This window comes from Quercus lobata, chromosome 2 (genome assembly GCF_001633185.2).
Source record: "Quercus lobata isolate SW786 chromosome 2, ValleyOak3.0 Primary Assembly, whole genome shotgun sequence".
In the NCBI taxonomy this organism is placed as follows: domain Eukaryota; kingdom Viridiplantae; phylum Streptophyta; class Magnoliopsida; order Fagales; family Fagaceae; genus Quercus; species Quercus lobata.
The window spans coordinates 85,646,856-85,664,009 of NC_044905.1; the positions used below are offsets into that span (position 1 = coordinate 85,646,856).

Consider the following 17,154-nt stretch of genomic DNA (forward strand, 5'->3'; position numbering starts at 1 on the left):
ATTGGATTTAATTAATACTATTGTAATAAATTAATAAAATCCTATTGGTTAAAATTTGAGGGTTTTTTCTCTACTTGGAGACTTAGACAACTGCATCAATTGCTTCTATTATAGAGCCAGCACTAGATGAGAGATATTAGTATTACTCAATATTAAGCAATAGATTTGTTGTGACAGAAGTAAGTCTCAACAGTGTGATAATGATATTTTCAATAGTTGCAAAATTTTTTATTGGACTGTATGTGACAATTGCCTGAGCTATGTCCACATATATAAAACATGGCCCCCACCCAATACTTAGCTTCGCCCTTGATTGAAGATGACTGATCATTTTAAATAAGATACTGCAATATAATTTGCGTACGTTATCATTTTAGATGAAACTATCGTCTTGCATATGTAAGTCAACTGAAATTAAGAGAAATAGAAAACAATTATTTTTAGATGGGATTCTGCAATATCATTTGCTTTGTGTTGATTAAATAATAGAACAATGATCTTAATTTCAATGTAAATCCATTTAAATAAACGAGTCAGAATGAAGAACTTTCGTATAAGAAACACCCAATATGAAAGATCACTCACATGGGCCTTAATGATCGGTGAAGATATACAGAGTTTTATAATAACCATATAAATTATGGGAAATAGTTGTACCTAATCTATGACTATCATCTCATATATATATATATATATATATATATATATATATATATATGTATATATATTTTAAACCATCACATACGTTGACAGCGTTTTTTTCACATTTAAATGGAAACACGTTCTTCAAAAAATAAAAAATAAATAAAAGGAAAAAAAGGAAAAAGGAAACATGTAGCCTTGCTTCTTTTTTTAAGGTTTCGTTTGGGAGGAAGGAATGAAATGAAATTAAAAGGAATGAAAGGAATAATTTTATAATATTCTTCTTTTTTCTTGTTTGGGAGTTTTAATGGATGGTATGGAAAGTTCATTCACTTGTTTGGAAGTTTAAGGGGGAGGGAATGGAATGAGTAGGAGAAAACACTCATTCCTCTCTATTCCCTTAAAATCTCAAATTTTCATTTCCCCTGAAATTGGGAGGAAGGGAGGGAATGAAATTAGATTTAATGAATTTTTTACTAAAACTGTCAAAATACCCCTATATATTCAACCTTTTATTTTAAAATAGGAGTCTAATAGTAATATTGTCATAAAATGATTCTATTCTATTCCCTCCATATTACTCTCAAACAAGATTACTTACATTTCATTCATTCTCATTCATTTCCATCCATTTATTTTAAAACATCCAATCAAGGTTAGTTAGATATAAGACTAAATTGGTGTAAATATTTTCTTTATATATAAGAAAATAACATACGATAAATCATGTTATATATATATATACTATTTCCCAGGATATTAAAATTGTTTGCAGAGAGAGAATAAGAGAGAGGAAAAAAAAAACAAAAATTAATGTAATGTAGACTAACTTTATGTTAATCATAGACTAAACATATGATGTAGCATAAATTATGATGTGTTGTGTAAACCCTAGTCGCATTTATGCTATACTTAAAATGATTAGTCAAGTTATATATAATTATTGTTCTTTTGTAAATCTATAAATACAATAATAGGTGAAGCTGAGAGAAAAAACAATTAAATTCTAATTTGAAGTCTAATTTTGTGCCACGTGTCTTATTTAAATTTAAATTTATGTGTCAAATGAATTATTAGGTGCAAAAATCAAAGAGTCCAATTTAATTGAAGTTCAATTTTGTACCATGTGCCCCATCTAATTTTTTTTTTATTTTTGTGGCAAGTGAATTATTGGGTACAAAAACCAAAGAGTTGAGATCTAATTAGATTCTAAATCATGTCTAATTTTGCGCCATGTGTCTCATCTAATTCTTTAAATTTTGTGTCAAGTGAATTATTAGGTGCAAAAATCAAAGAGTCTAAATTCAATTAGATTCTAAATTGAATTTTAATTGAAATTCATTTTTGTGCCATATGCCCCATCTATTTTTTTTATTTATTTTTTATAACAAGTAAATTATTGGGTGCAAAAACTAAAGAATCTAGATCCAATTAGATTCCAAATAATATATATATATATATATATATATATATATTGTGGGGCCCAATAATTCATGGACCAGGCCCATTCGCCCTTAGAAAGTCCAAAGGCCCGAGCCGAGAAGAACTGTGGCCCAAGCTCTACAATACAGAGCACAAAACAGTTTTGGGGAGGCAGCCGAGGACAGTTCAGTCCTCGGCAGATCCAGAATCCCACCGGAATAAAGGGGTAAAACTGGTATAGGAACGAATTTGTAAGGAGATCCAAAATATCTTGGGGGAAATTATCCTTACTACTCTTCCAGATAAGACTCTGCACCTGACAGAGCCATACTCTGCAGCTTTATCAACCATCCCCAACAATTCTGGGATTAGACTGATGGGACAAATATCAGTCTTGTAAAGATCGACCCTACACGTGGACGAAGGACAGTTAACGCAGACGAATATAAAAGAAGAAAGTAAGTAACTCGAAGGGGGCCCATTGGACCTCCAGAAAAAAGGAGACGATCTGGGAGAATATTTCAACAACATCGGAGATTACAGGAAAAAAACCCATCGTTGGGTAACCGGGATAAGACCCTAATGATCCTCGGATCAAGTCCGAGGAGACCCATCCCATAGGATGCGATGCCGTAGGGCTTAAACGTTTGAGCCCAAATCCTTTTTTCTACACGAATTCCTCTAAAACCAGGACCGGGCACCGCCCCGTGACCAGCGGCTAGCTTTTCAAGCCCACTCTCTACAAATCATATTGTGAGGGATCTTTCATGCGCGAGCCCAACATCCTTATTGGGCCACCAGAGAATTGTGTCCTTACAATTGGCGCCGTCTGTGGGGAAGCTTGCGCGTTGGCGCAGGTGGCGGTAGAATCAACTCATTGGCAAGCAGAAATTTCTGGGATCTCCTCCGTCTCCGGCGACATATAGTTGTCGCTCCGACGAAAACTTCTGCTAGGGGCTACGCCTCGCAGTACTAAGGGCGCGGGCATTTCTAGGGGCTTCCAGCCTCGAGCCAACTTTCCCCGCCCTGGTGTAGGGGCTTATGGTCGAAAAAATAAATCAAGTAAAAAAAAAAGAAAATCTCATAAGTTTTGGACAGAACCAAGGCCTTGCATGGTCCTCGGACTCAAGCCTATGGGGAAACCAAGTACAAAAAAGAAAATCTCATAAGTTTTGGACAGAACCAAGGCCTTGCATGGTCCTCGGACTCAAGCCTATGGGGAAACCAAGTACAAAAAAGAAAATCTTATAAGTTTTGGACAGAACCAAGGCCTTGCATGGTCCTCGGACTCAAGCCTATGGGGAAACCAAGTACAAAAAAGAAAATCTCATAAGTTTTGGACAGAACCAAGGCCTTGCATGGTCCTCGGACTCAAGCCTATGGGGAAACCAAGTACAAAAAAGAAAATCTCATAAGTTTTGGACAGAACCAAGGCCTTGCATGGTCCTCGGACTCAAGCCTATGGGGAAACCAAGTACAAAAAAGAAAATCTCATAAGTTTTGGACAGAACCAAGGCCTTGCATGGTCCTCGGACTCAAGCCTATGGGGAAACCAAGTACTATGGCACGTAAACCTCAAGATCCATCCGAAGAGAACTTCTCGTTAACGGTTGGGTCAATCCCTTAATTGCACGGGTTCCCCGGTCTACCCTCAGGATCCCCCGTACCAAAGGGAATGATGCGCTACGGTACAGCATATTACCCGAAAGCACAAAGTCCTTCGCTACTCGACTATCATCTCAGACGAATTGTTTAGAGTTTATCATTCTCGGGAATTGGTCTAGCGTGCATCGCGCAGCGCTCAACAGCTATCTCGGTTAGTTCCATGAATTTAATCTATTGAAGATTACCATTGTTATACTTGATAATATTTGCGAGTTTAAACTAATAAGGGTTTGTGCTAAAGTGTTCTTCTGCCCAGAATACTGTTAAGGGCAGGCTTAGACTTAATATTCAGACCCAAAGTGGTCGTTGCAAAAAAAAAAAGTATGTATAAAGAAATAAACGCATCTTTTATTAAGACAAAAGAACAGTACAGTGTACAATAAAAGCTGAAACAAGCTTACATTAGAGTTAACTGCGTAAGCAAAAGAAAAGTACAAAAGAGTGAAGATGATGCCGAGGAGATAGCTCAGAGGAGAGATTGGCTACTGTTCCAAGATGTTGTCTAAGGAAACTATTCCTCGACGCTTCTACATGCCCATAACTCAGGCAGCCAAAGAACCTGACCTCAGGCTAACACCATCTACAGAAAAGGTGCAGGGAGCCGGAAGTGGGGAAGCCCCCGCAAAAATTTGCCTGCTACAAGGCAGACGGCGCTGATGGCGGAAATTCTTTCTTCGGACATACCAAAAATCTGGCATGACCAGAGCCTGCTTCGGATTTTGACTAAAAGAGGGAGGAACCCCATTTTTCTCCTGTCAAAACGGAGGACTGGCCCAAATCTGTGCCATCCTTGTCCATACCGTATCCCCTTGAGGATTCGGTGCCTCTGAAGCACGCGGAGACCTTTCACCCCCATCCACGCCTCAAACATCTTGCTTTAAGGCAGTGGCACTAGAAAGAGAGATCGCGGATATGGAAGAAATATGGTTCTGAGGGGAGCAGGAGAGTTCATGTGCAAGTGAAGTGATCCCCTATCCTATTTATACCCAGAAGTTAACCGGTGGCATTTGATTCGTGCAAGTTTCCAAGGAACGCTACGGACGAAGCAGACTTGGCTCAATTTCCAACTTCATCCTCAGCCGTAGGATTTGAAGATCCTCGAGAAGGCGCACCTCGAACACTGGGACGCCAAAAAGTACCGCGTGACCAAAGACTACGGAAATGCCTCTAAATCTGTGGGCCTGGTAAATTCGCGGCCCAGGCCCATTCTGCATGGAAGCTCACGGACTATGGCCCACACCAAGGAATAACCGTTGCCGAGGACAACTTCCTGCTCGGCAGCTTATGAGACACCTGAGGAAAGACAAGTGCAAAAAAAAAAGGGAGAGCATAAAGTTTTGGACAGAACCAAGGCCTTGTATGGTCCTCGGACTCAAGCCTATGGGGAAACCAAGTACAAAAAATTATTATTATTAAAGTTTTGGACAGAACCAAGGCCTTGTATGGTCCTCGGACTCAAGCCTATGGGGAAACCAAGTACAAAAAATTATTATTATTACAAGTTTTGGACAGAACCAAGGCCTTGTATGGTCCTCGGACTCAAGCCTATGGGGAAACCAAGTACAAAAAATTATTATTATTACGAGTTCTGGACATAACCAAGGCCTTGCATGGTCCTCGGACCCAAGCCAAGGGGGTAAGTATTACTTTTTATTGGTCTGCCTTATTATGCCAAGCACTTCCATTAAAGTTATGGCAACATCTTTTTATTATTAAGTATTTTGGTCTTAGTCGTCATTGATTTAGATGCTATATTATTGTGCCGAGCGGCGCTTGCAAATTTATAAAACAGAGACAAAACATGCAAAATGAAATAGAAACAACTTTTATTAATATGAAAAATCATTACAATGTACAAAAAGGGGCTTCAACAAGCCTATACAAAAGAGGGGCTGCCGAAGCAGCACTAACATCCCCAGTACAGATAAGCAAACGGTCAAGCGCCTTTTAAACTTGTCTTCAAAGTCTCTCCAATCTCTGCCTCATTGTTGCTCATACTAAGAGAAGAACTCGCTTCAAAAAAAAAAAAGAATGAAGAAGAAGGAAATAGTAAGGAAGAAATCAATGAAGAAGAGGAGGAGATGAATGAAGAAGATGGAGGACATGAGTAAGAGAAGGAGGAGAAGAAGAGGGAGAAGGACAGCACCAGGGCGGAACTGGTGCTGGGAAGACTATAAGAGGAAGGCGGAGGAGGGCACCAGTGAGCAAAGAGAGGGAGAAGCAGAAGCACTTCGCCCCTGCCTCAGCCCTGACTCCTAACACACTGGTGCCATGTTAGGTACGCTCGTGAGGAGCCGGGTGGTGCTGGTATTAGGTGTTCTCGACTCAGTCACGTCGAGAATTCGACGTGACGAGCCCCTGCTTCGGATTTTGGCTGAAAGAGAGGCGGGACAGATCTTAAGCCTGCGCCACCCTTGCCCTGATCGAGCCATTTCAAGCTTTATCAGAACATGGTGTTTTGAGGAGGGGCATGGCTCTTTCATCATTCGTTATGGTAGGCGTATACTGATATGGTGTACAACAAACGGGCTAAGTAGACGCTAAAGGAGGCTACGGGTTTCAGATCTCAGAAGGAAGGAAAGGAGTTTGCACGAAAGTGATGGCCTCCTGCTTGCCTTCTTATAGGAAGGGCAAAACGGAGGGTATTAAAAGCATTCAAGTTTCCAAAAGAATCTGAAGAAAAAAGAGACGTCCGTTCCATTTCCCCACCTTATCAGGTGAGCCGCCGGACATAAATGAGCCTCGTAAAGGGGATTCATTAAGGGCGCGTCTGGGACAGCCAAGCGGCAGGAGTAGATCACGAGCAGATTAAACGGAATCCCTTGAAAACCGGCCAACTTCCTGGACAGGTGGAGAACCGCTCACATAAATGCGGGGTTGAACTAGATAAGTCATATTAAGGGCCCGGGTTTGCCAAAACCCTCCTTTCCAACCCGGAAGTCGGATAGAAGGGTTTTGAGGGGCTATTGTGGGGCCCAATAATTCATGGACCAGGCCCATTCGCCCTTAGAAAGTCCAAAGGCCCAAGCCGAGAAGAACTGTGGCCCAAGCTCTACAATACAGAGCACAAAACAGTTTTGGGGAGGCAGCCGAGGACAGTTCAGTTCTCGGCAGATCCAGAATCCCACCGGAATAAAGGGGTAAAACTGGCATAGGAACGAATTTGTAAGGAGATCCAAAATATCTTGAGGGAAATTATCCTTACTACCCTTCCAGATAAGACTCTACACCTGACAGGGCCATACTCTGCAGCTTTATCAACCATCCCCAACAATTCTGGGATTAGACTGATGGGACAAATATCAGTCTTGTAAAGATCGACCCTACACGTGGACGAAGGACAGTTAACGCAGACGAGTATAAAAGAAGAAAGTAAGTATCTCGAAGGGGGCCCATTGGACCTCCAGAAAAAAGGAGACGATCTGGGAGAATATCTCAACAACATCGGAGATTACAGGAAAAAAACCCATCGTCGGGTAACCGGGATAAGACCCTAATGATCCTCGGATCAAGTCCGAGGAGACCCATCCCATAGGATGCGATGCCGTAGGGCTTAAACGTTCGAGCCCAAATCCTTTTTTATACACGAATTCCTCTAAAACCAGGACCGGGCACCGCCCCGTGACCAGCGGCTAGCTTTTCAAGCCCACTCTCTACAAATCATATTGTGAGGGATCTTTCATGCGCGAGCCCAACATCCTTATTGGGCCGCCAGAGAATTGTGTCCTTACATATATAATTGTGATTGATTTTAAATGTACATGTGCATATGCACAGAGTTACATTCTAGTTGTCTATAATGACACTCAATATGAGACTCAATCACTCAACAATTAACATATTCCCAAACAATGCATACTCATCCAATCTAAGTCATATAATAACATAATATGGGGTATTACAATTATGATATAAAAATAAATAAAGGACAAATAACCTGACAATTTTTGGAATTAAATATTTGAAGTTGACTCGACGCTCGGTTTGTTTTGATGGGAAATCTTATTTGATGATAGTTTTTTGCATTTTCCTATATTTGGTAATATCATAAAATAAAATAAAAAATGAGTTAAAAAAAAGCTATTTCTTAACTTTCTTTATTTAACTTGATGTGTAATAAAGTTGTTTTTCACTAAAATTTTATGAAAAACAACTCAATCTCACCCTAAACTAAATAAGTAAAGTCAAAAAATAATTTTCCAACTTATTTTAAAGTTGCTATCAAATATATGAAAATGAGTTTTACCCATAGAGAGAGAGAGAGAAAATGTATGGCAATTCAAATCCGAGCCTTATAAACTATATTAATCATATCATAGACTACCCATATGTAACAATTTAAAGATTGCCCTTTCCTATGCCATCAGATTCTTTTATAACCCTCTGTTTACTTTAGTCTTCAGCTTTTGAGAAGGTATTTGGTATCAAATGATACTATGTCAGTAATATTAAAATTCAATAAGTGTAAAACACGTCAATAAAAAATAATTACCTCACTAATATATAAAAGACATGTATTAATTAATAATTATTTTTACACACATATTTTACATTTATTAAATTTTGATATATCTAATTTTGATACGAAAGACATAGTATCATGCTATACAAAATGCCTTCTTTTTTTCCCCCTCACGTGAAAGTGAAATATATTTGTCTGTGTTATTTTATTTTATATACTCACAGCCTACATGCCTATATATAATGTGTTGCTAGCCGCTGTTGCACCAAAGGAGCTCTACTACTTCACAAACGACGAGAAAGGAGAGAAAAAAAAAAATGGGGAGTCATTCCAACGACGGCTTGGAGTCTTTTGTCAAGATCCCGACCATTAAGTTCACCAAGCTTTTCATCAATGGAGAATTTGTTGATTCCATCTCAGGTTTTCAACATACTCTCTCTCTCTCTCTCTCTCTCTCTCTCTCTCTTACTTAATATTTTTAGATTTTTCAGATTCTATTTTCACTCTCGCTTTCCATTGGTTTACAACTTTTTTGCCTACATCCCTTTTTTTCTGGAAAAAAAAAAAGTAAATGAAAAGACCTATCGTATACCACCAAAATTGGGAACTTCAGTTGGTGGCTACTTGAGTCAACTGTTTTATTTTTCTTTTTCTTTTTCTAAACTATTTACAAAACACAACAAACCCAAAAGCCACGACTTGTTAAACTTCCTTCTTCTTTTTTCTTTTCTTTTTGATTTTTTTCTAAAGGACCCGTGCAAGTTACAACACACAGCATACCCAAAAAGCTTAAACTTACATCATATATTTTCTGGTATGCTTTACTATTAATTATTATTAGCTTTCCGGGAAAAAATCATCTGAAATCTAAAGTAATGGTCCACAAGTGTAATCCTCTGTGGATTCAAGGAATACCCAGAATCCTGGGTTTTCCAACAATCACCCATCCCCAGGCTCCCCTCCCTATATTGTCGAATACTTTACCCGATTATGTGAGTGGCGTCGACCTTACTCGATTGTTACCCGGATATTTTTGTTTACCGAGTGCTTGGATAATATATTTTTATTAATTTGTTTTCTTCATTATATATAAGTATAATTATCTTTAAAATAGTATAATTATATCTTTAAAATGTGTAAACTTATTTCTGTGGTTTATTTTATCTATTTTATTAATTGTGTAAAAACTAAAAATACAATTATTTCATTAAAAAAAAATGTTTTAAAAGGTTATATATTCTGCCCTTGAACTCATCCGATAAAATTTTGTATTAAAAAAAAAATGACTATACTTTAAAAATATATATATATATATATATATTAGAAGCTTCTTATTTTTATTTATTTATTTTGATTGAAAACTCTAGCCTTATTTTCATTTTGACTAATATACAATTTTTTGTGTACCAAATTTTTTGGGTAATTATCCAAAACCCAAAAAAAAAAAAAAAAAATTATATAGGTAAAACGTTCGAGACAATAGATCCAAGAACAGGAGAGGTGATAGCAAGAATTGCAGAAGGAGATAAAGAAGATGTTGATTTGGCCGTGAAGGCTGCACGTCATGCTTTCGATGATGGTCTATGGCCTCGCTTGTCCGGTGCCGTATGTACACACAACCCCTTCTTTTTTCAATTTATTCATTCTACTAAATTGTGTCGTTTTCTTCTTCCCACGAGGAACAGTCTTAGTGCCCAAGTAGATTCTTTCGGTAAGATAAAACAACTCAAAGTTCATTGATGTGACGTATATGTCATCATTTTCTTTGCCATTCCAAAATAATTAATTAAAATAACGATTACCTAGTATTTTACCCTATCTACTATTTATATTTCATAATAGTCTATTTTATTAGTAAATTATAGTAAAAATTTTGACAAATGCATGTAGTGCTGTCGTATAGAAGAATCGTAAAAGAACTCGCATTTATTGAATACTTGAATTAGAAAATGCAAATTTCTCTTCAAAATTCGAAGACAATTTTATTGACTCAGTCCTGATGTCCTTTTCTTTTTTCCACACGTGTAACTTTTTGACCAATGTAGATGCTCTTTTTTTTTTTCTTTTTCTTTTTTTTTACGAAGTAGATACTTTTATTTTATTTTTACTTTTTGACATGTTGAACAAAGATAAGGAACTCGTACTCAAATAATATGGGTTATTGTACACGTTATATGCATTTAATTTGAAAATGAGAGAGCCATTTGCCTTTATTTCGGTTAGTCAAAAACGGTGGCGTGAGGGCTGTGGGGGACATATTCATCACAATAATGTTAAACAACTTCCCGGGCAATCCACCCTATAAGGCTATAAGTCAATAAAAAGATATAAAAAATATTAAATGGGATTTTAACTTCGTAAAAACTATAGTCTCTTCAAATGTCTAGAATCTCTAGATGTCTTTGTCGCGTATCATTTTTTCTTGGATGGACTCCTTTGTTGAGTATCATGAAGGTTAATGGTGGACAAAAAGCTATAAATATTTTGGATTTAAGATAGAAATTTATCATAATCTCATTTAGGTATATGTGTGAAGTTGTTTCTTGGAATTCATAATATTCATAACTATCTAACCCATAGTAGAATTGTAAATTTTAAATAAATAAAAAAAAATGAAAATTCCCAATTTTTATCAACTACTTGGAACCAATTTTTTCTTCCATTTCTATCATTTTTCAGAGAAAATAATTAAGAAAATTTTTTTTATTAAAAAAAAAAAAGTGACCATCAAATTTTAGATCCACGATGATGTGATGGCTTGAAGATCACCGCCAAAGCCCCCATTGACTTTTGTGCCCTTAATAACAAAATGGTGGCTTGAAGATCATCATTGACGCCATTTTTGTCGTCTATGGGTGGATTGTGGTCCAAATAAAATGGCAACACTTTTTTACAAAATGACAAGGTGAGAACATTGGAGTTCCGAAAACGAGATAAGTCATTGGGTGTGACATGGTGATGAGAGCCACATCCTTGACTGTGCTGCTCATCTAATGGTCCTATAAAATTTCTCACATGCCCCAAATGTGTTGAAAAAAAAGTTAAATATGACAGAACTTAACGGTTTAATTTTAGTCTAAACTTTAGGGGTCTAAATGTAGAAACTAAAAATTTTTAGACTAAATTATGAAACCACAAGAGGTAAATTATAATTTACCTTAAACATTAACTATTAGTGTAACGCTTTTTTTTTTTTTTTTTTGACTGAACTATTTGTAAACCTAGCAATATTCATTCTAATTTATTAGATAAAGAATTGTATCGAAAATGTCTATTAAATTTACAGGAAAAATATTTTTGGATAATAGAAGATGTACCGATCAAAGTGTATTTGAATAACCCCCCACAAGATTACCTAAGTGATAGGTTTATTGGTTTAGGGCATAACGTAAACTCAGAAATCTTAAGTTTAATCTACTATACTATCAATTCATGGAGTTTCAAGGGTATTTATGGGTAGAGAGTGGAATAGCCTGATCAAAGACTGAGACATTGCTTCCTTATATTAAAGATTTAATTTTTTTTGAACAACTCACTCTATTTATTCTAACCACCACACATGTATGAACTTGGATAAAATATTAGTTATTCCTTTTTCTTTTTCCTTTTCTGGAGGAGAGTTATTTGATTTGTTTAATAATAACCGGTAAGGTATTTAGAAAGGAAAAAACTTTTAAATGCTGAAAAAATGAGTTTGAACCGGAAACTTGTAGCTTTACTTATTAAACCTGAATCATACATTAACCTGGTTTAAGAGTCGGGTCACTAGTTCAACCAATGGATCGATCGTTGGTTGAATCACAATCTGTAAGGTCAAATAAAAAGACAAATATAAATAAAATTTTGATCAATAAAATTATTTTTTATACATAATTTTATATTACAAAAATTTGAAATTTAAACATTTAATTGATGACATATCTATTGATCTTTGGTTTTCTTGAAATTTTGCAAGCATGAGAGATATAATAAGAACATGCAATCTAATTGTTAGATTTTAAAAATTCATATCCAATAAAGAGATATAAGAAGAGTTTGAAGAGTTTTCCTCCAAACTAGTTTTACGAAAAACATTTTTCAATTAATAATTAAAATTAAGTTTTAAAAAACTAGTTAGCTATTATAATATAAAATTAAGGTTTCACAATAACATGAAACATAAAATAAAAGGATGTCATAAAATTGACAAATGAACAAATTAATATCTTAGATTGCACGGTGCAAAATTGTACTGACAAAAATAGGGGCAAAAACGCATAAAACAATAGGATAGGTAAATAAGAACATGACATTGCAATGCAATTTACTTTCTTTTCTTAGTTTATGTGAATTGATGTTAATTTTTTGGACCTTATTTGTTGTCAGGAGAGAGCAAAGAGAATGATGAAATTTGCGGACTTGATTGACCAAAATGTAGAAGAATTAGCTGCCTTGGATACCATTGATGCCGGCAAATTGTTCAGTAAGGGCAAGACCGTGGACATTCCTCATGCAGCAAGTGTTATCCGCTACTATGCAGGTGCAGCAGATAAAATTCATGGAGAGGTACTGAAAATGTCAAATGCATTTCATGCCTACACTTTGCGCGAGCCAATTGGTGTGGTAGGACTCATTATTCCCTGGAACTATCCCACCACCTTGTTCTTCTTGAAGGTTGGTCCGGCTTTAGCTGCTGGGTGCACTATGATCGTTAAGCCCGCTGAGCAAACTCCTCTCTCGGCACTCTATTATGCTCATCTTGCTAAGCTGGTAAGTTGCAATTGAATTTGATGATTTATTTGCAGATGGTTAAAGATAAGTTATTTGGTACTGATAATTCTAGGAAATTGTGAATTTAATCTATTAAACTCATGATCTTCTGCTCTAATGCCATGATAAATAACTACTTGTTTTAAAAGACTAATCTGTTAGGAAATAGTGAATTTAATCTTACATTATTCATAATATGGCTCATATATGGTGGCCTCTTTTGGATTTTATGAGGTCCAACTGATATTGTTTTTCTTGTTAAAGGCTGGTATCCCTGATGGGGTGCTCAATATTATAACTGGATTTGGGGCAACGGCTGGTGCTGCCATTAGCTCTCATATGGACATTGATGCGGTAATTAATTTCCTGATTGTACTTCAATGTTTGTATTATTGGTTTGAATCTTTTAAGAAAATCCCGTGTCCACTTTGTTGCTTACTTGGCAAGATCTATATTGAATTCACTAGCTATATGTTTGCTATTATTTTTTCAGGTGAATTTCACTGGCTCCACAGAAGTAGGCCGCATAGTTATGAAGGCCGCAGCAGAAAGCAATTTGAAAGTGGTTTCACTTGAATTAGAAGGCAAGTCACCCCTCATAATTTTTGATGATGCTGATGTAGATATGGCTGCTCAGCTTGCTCTCATTGGGATCTTACATAATAAGGTGAAGTGTTTTCATTTATTTTGTTACTCAGTCCTACAATGAATGTTCTATGGGGCTAACTCGATATAATTTGAAGTGAAAGATGACAGATTTAAGTGTAGTCTTTTATATTTTAATATTAATTAGATTAGTTTATTTCATACTAATCAAACCAAGGTTAATTTGATGAATTAATAGAAACCAAACCAGGTTTATTTCATATAGAAAATCAAATATAAAAGTTCAAGCGTAAATTGTTACAAAGATAAAATAAATTTTATATCTTTCTTAAAAGGAGGTATAATGCAATTTTCAATTTTATATTTTGTTGTTAAGAGAGTGTAATTGTTTAGTGTTTACATATGTGTGAGATTAATTAGGTGACTAATGTTGACAATCTACTTAGTAGTATATTGGTTTATAAAAATTAAAGTCTCAAGTTGTTTAGGAAAATTAATCATCATTGATGATTTAGCACAATTTTTATTTTCAAAATAGTTTAGAGTTTCAATTTGGTTGAGTTTCTGTTGGTTTAAAATTTTGGAGGCTTGTTAGAGATGAGAAAAATAGTGCATAACCAATTTTTTAGTTTTGTTTTGTTTTTACTTTTAAAAAAAAGTATAATTATCTTAAAATTTGAAACCTTTTTATAATAAAGGGAGTGTGGCCTTTGTATAGTGGAGGGCTTCGGCCTTGGGCCCGGTAACTACACTATATCATAAGTCCGGTTTTTAACATCAAGATTGGGACAAATAATTTTTATTAAAAAATGTAGTTTTGATGACATTTTGTTTCCCCTAATTTTATTTTTTGCAGGGAGAAATATGTGTGGCAAGTTCTCGTCTTTATGTTCAAGAAGGAATATATGAGAAACTTGTGGAGAAATTAGTAGAAAAGGCGAAAGCTTGGGTAGTTGGGGATCCTTTTGATCCCAAAGTTCAACACGGACCCCAGGTATGAAATGAGAGAAAAAAAAAAATGATTTGTCTTTTTGGTCTTGTGTTACAACTTACAAAAGGGTTTTGGGGGCCAACAGCAATCAACAGAGATTATTTTACTCTAAAGGAGTGAATCCGAATAGATTTGTAAATGGACCAAAAAATAAATAGCAATAGTCTTCTTAGTGGGTTTCCAATGAAAATGCTCATTTTTGACATGCAGGTCGATAAGCAGCAGTTTGAAAAAATTCTTACTTACATTGAGCATGGCAAGAAAGAAGGAGCCACCCTATTAACTGGGGGCAAGCCCTTGGGTGAGAAGGGATACTATATTGAACCTACAATTTTTGCTGAAGTCAAGGTATATGTTTCACTTAATTTACAACATGCAACTGGGTATATATCTTGCTTTTTAGTGTAATTAAAAAATTTTAAGTGTTTTTTTCCCCTCCCATCATCTATTGTTATTGATGACTTGATCAGGAGGATATGCTTATAGCAAAGGATGAAATATTTGGACCGGTTCTGGCACTTGCGAAGTTTAAGTGAGTACTATCTTCAATCTCCTTTTCTTCTTTCTCTACCCAAAACTTTACAAGAAAATTCCTTCATTTAGCAATTTATAATTTTTCAAAAGTAATGTATGGAGTAAATGTATTATAATTGAACAAAATAGTGTTTTAATGAAACGCTACCCATTCAATTGAAAGAGCCAAGTTCTTTTTATTGAAGTTTGATTTCACATATTCCCTTGTAAACTAGTATTGGTGATAGCAAGCACTTGACTTATTAATGATTCCATGAACAATTACAGAACAATTGATGAGGCAATTAAGAGGGCCAACAGTACTAGATATGGTCTAGCAGCAGGTATCGTGACCAAGGACTTAAATGTGGCTAACACAGTCTCAAGATCAATACGTGCTGGCACCATTTGGATCAATTGCTATTTTGCTTTCGATAATGACTGCCCAATTGGTGGCTATAAAATGAGTGGTTTTGGAAGAGATTTTGGACTTGAAGCACTTCACAAGTATCTTCAAGTTAAGTCGGTTGTTACTCCCCTGTATAATTCTCCTTGGCTTTGAATATGATATCCTTTCTTTGGAGTGGCAAATGCGTGTAACGATGTTTGCAATAAATTTCGAAGTCGCTGTGCAGTGCTGTACCATGTGTGGCATCATGGACTGCAAGTTTATGTTCCATAAGATTATTGACGATATTAATACATTTGAGGAAAAAAAAAAAAAAAGGAAAGAAAGATGATATTAATAAAGTAATATCTTTTGTGTGATATCTGGGAATAGTCTCAGCTCAGCTTCTTAAATGGACAATTAATCTCTTTGTGATTTTGTGTACGGTAATTTTGGCTTATATCTCTTCTTTTTCTTTCTTTCTCCATTCATGATGTCTAATTTTTTGTTTTGTCTAATTTTTTTTTATTGTTAGGACAAGATATCAATTTGCTAGTTTTTTATATGAAAAAGAAAATGATATTTCAACTAAAAAAAATGATATTAATAAAATTAGTCTCATTCTTGCATCTATTGTGTACCATTTATAAACATGCTTAGTTGCTCATCTCCGTATTGATTTCTCATTCTAAGAGCATCCAGACCAATCAATGCAAAAAAGCTGTATTTTATTTTTTTTAATCAATTTTCATCTCTCTCTCATACCCAAAACTAAACCACCATCATTGTGGTGGTGGTTTTTCTGAGTCTTTTTGGCTAAATATTGCTCAAATTAGAGAAAGCAAAGTTTTTTATTTCCCTGTGTTAGGTCCTCCATTCTAAAAGGGATTGAACCCGCTATGCTTTAGAGAAGAAGTGTTGGTATAACAACCAACCACTAGACTACAACTCAACTTATGGTTAGTATTGTAAGATAAAATCATATATTCTTAAAAACTTTAAAAAAATTATAATTTTTTTAAGTAAAGTTTTGGTGACAAGAATGTTGGATTTGAACTTTGAACATCTTTGTTGTAAAAAGTTTTAAGTTAACATATATCAATAAAATAAATAAATAAATTATTTTTTTAATTTATTTTTAGTCTAGTTAATAAATTTCTAGATTTTTATTGTAATTAGTATTTTCTCAAAATAAAAATAAAATTTTTTTTTGGAAATTTGAAATTATTTGTTTGTTTATGCAATTACTCCATGTACTTAAAGGATTAAATATATTATCTTTTTATAATAAAAAAACCTCATGTAAGATGGTTGAAATTATTTAAATAAAGGTTTTAAAAATTTATTTCATTTTTTTGTATTTAATTAATATTAAATCTTGATTTGAGCTCAAAACCTTAAACATATTTATTTCATATTTCTTAAAACAACTATTTTTTAATCATTTCTCACAATTAGCATTTACAACAAATAAAGTTATCAATGAATCATATAGAATGAATACAAAACTAACCCAACTTTTCTTTTCTCCCTTAAACTTCAAAAACCAAAATCACCTACCTACACAGGAATTCCAATAAAAATTATAAGATGTGAAAAAAAATAAAAGAAATAAAAAGAATGAACTACATAAAAAATTAGCGATTTCTCTCAAGAAAGAGAAGCAACTATATAAAAAATCAGAGATTTCTCTCAAGAAAGAGAATGAACTACATC

The 17,154-nt window shown here is 35.0% G+C and overlaps 1 protein-coding gene across 1 annotated transcript; it reads left to right on the forward strand.

The window, feature by feature from the left end:
- Window positions 1-8,434: 8,434 nt before the first annotated feature.
- LOC115976958 (aldehyde dehydrogenase family 2 member C4-like) lies at window positions 8,435-15,820 on the forward strand. The gene is made up of 9 exons (XM_031098532.1): window positions 8,435-8,611; window positions 9,654-9,796; window positions 12,557-12,940; window positions 13,205-13,294; window positions 13,434-13,607; window positions 14,403-14,540; window positions 14,748-14,885; window positions 15,008-15,069; window positions 15,339-15,820. Exons 1-9 carry the CDS (start codon window positions 8,509-8,511, stop codon window positions 15,610-15,612), a joined length of 1,506 nt encoding a protein of 501 aa, XP_030954392.1. The 5' UTR covers window positions 8,435-8,508; the 3' UTR covers window positions 15,613-15,820.
- The last annotated feature ends 1,334 nt before the right edge of the window (window positions 15,821-17,154 follow it).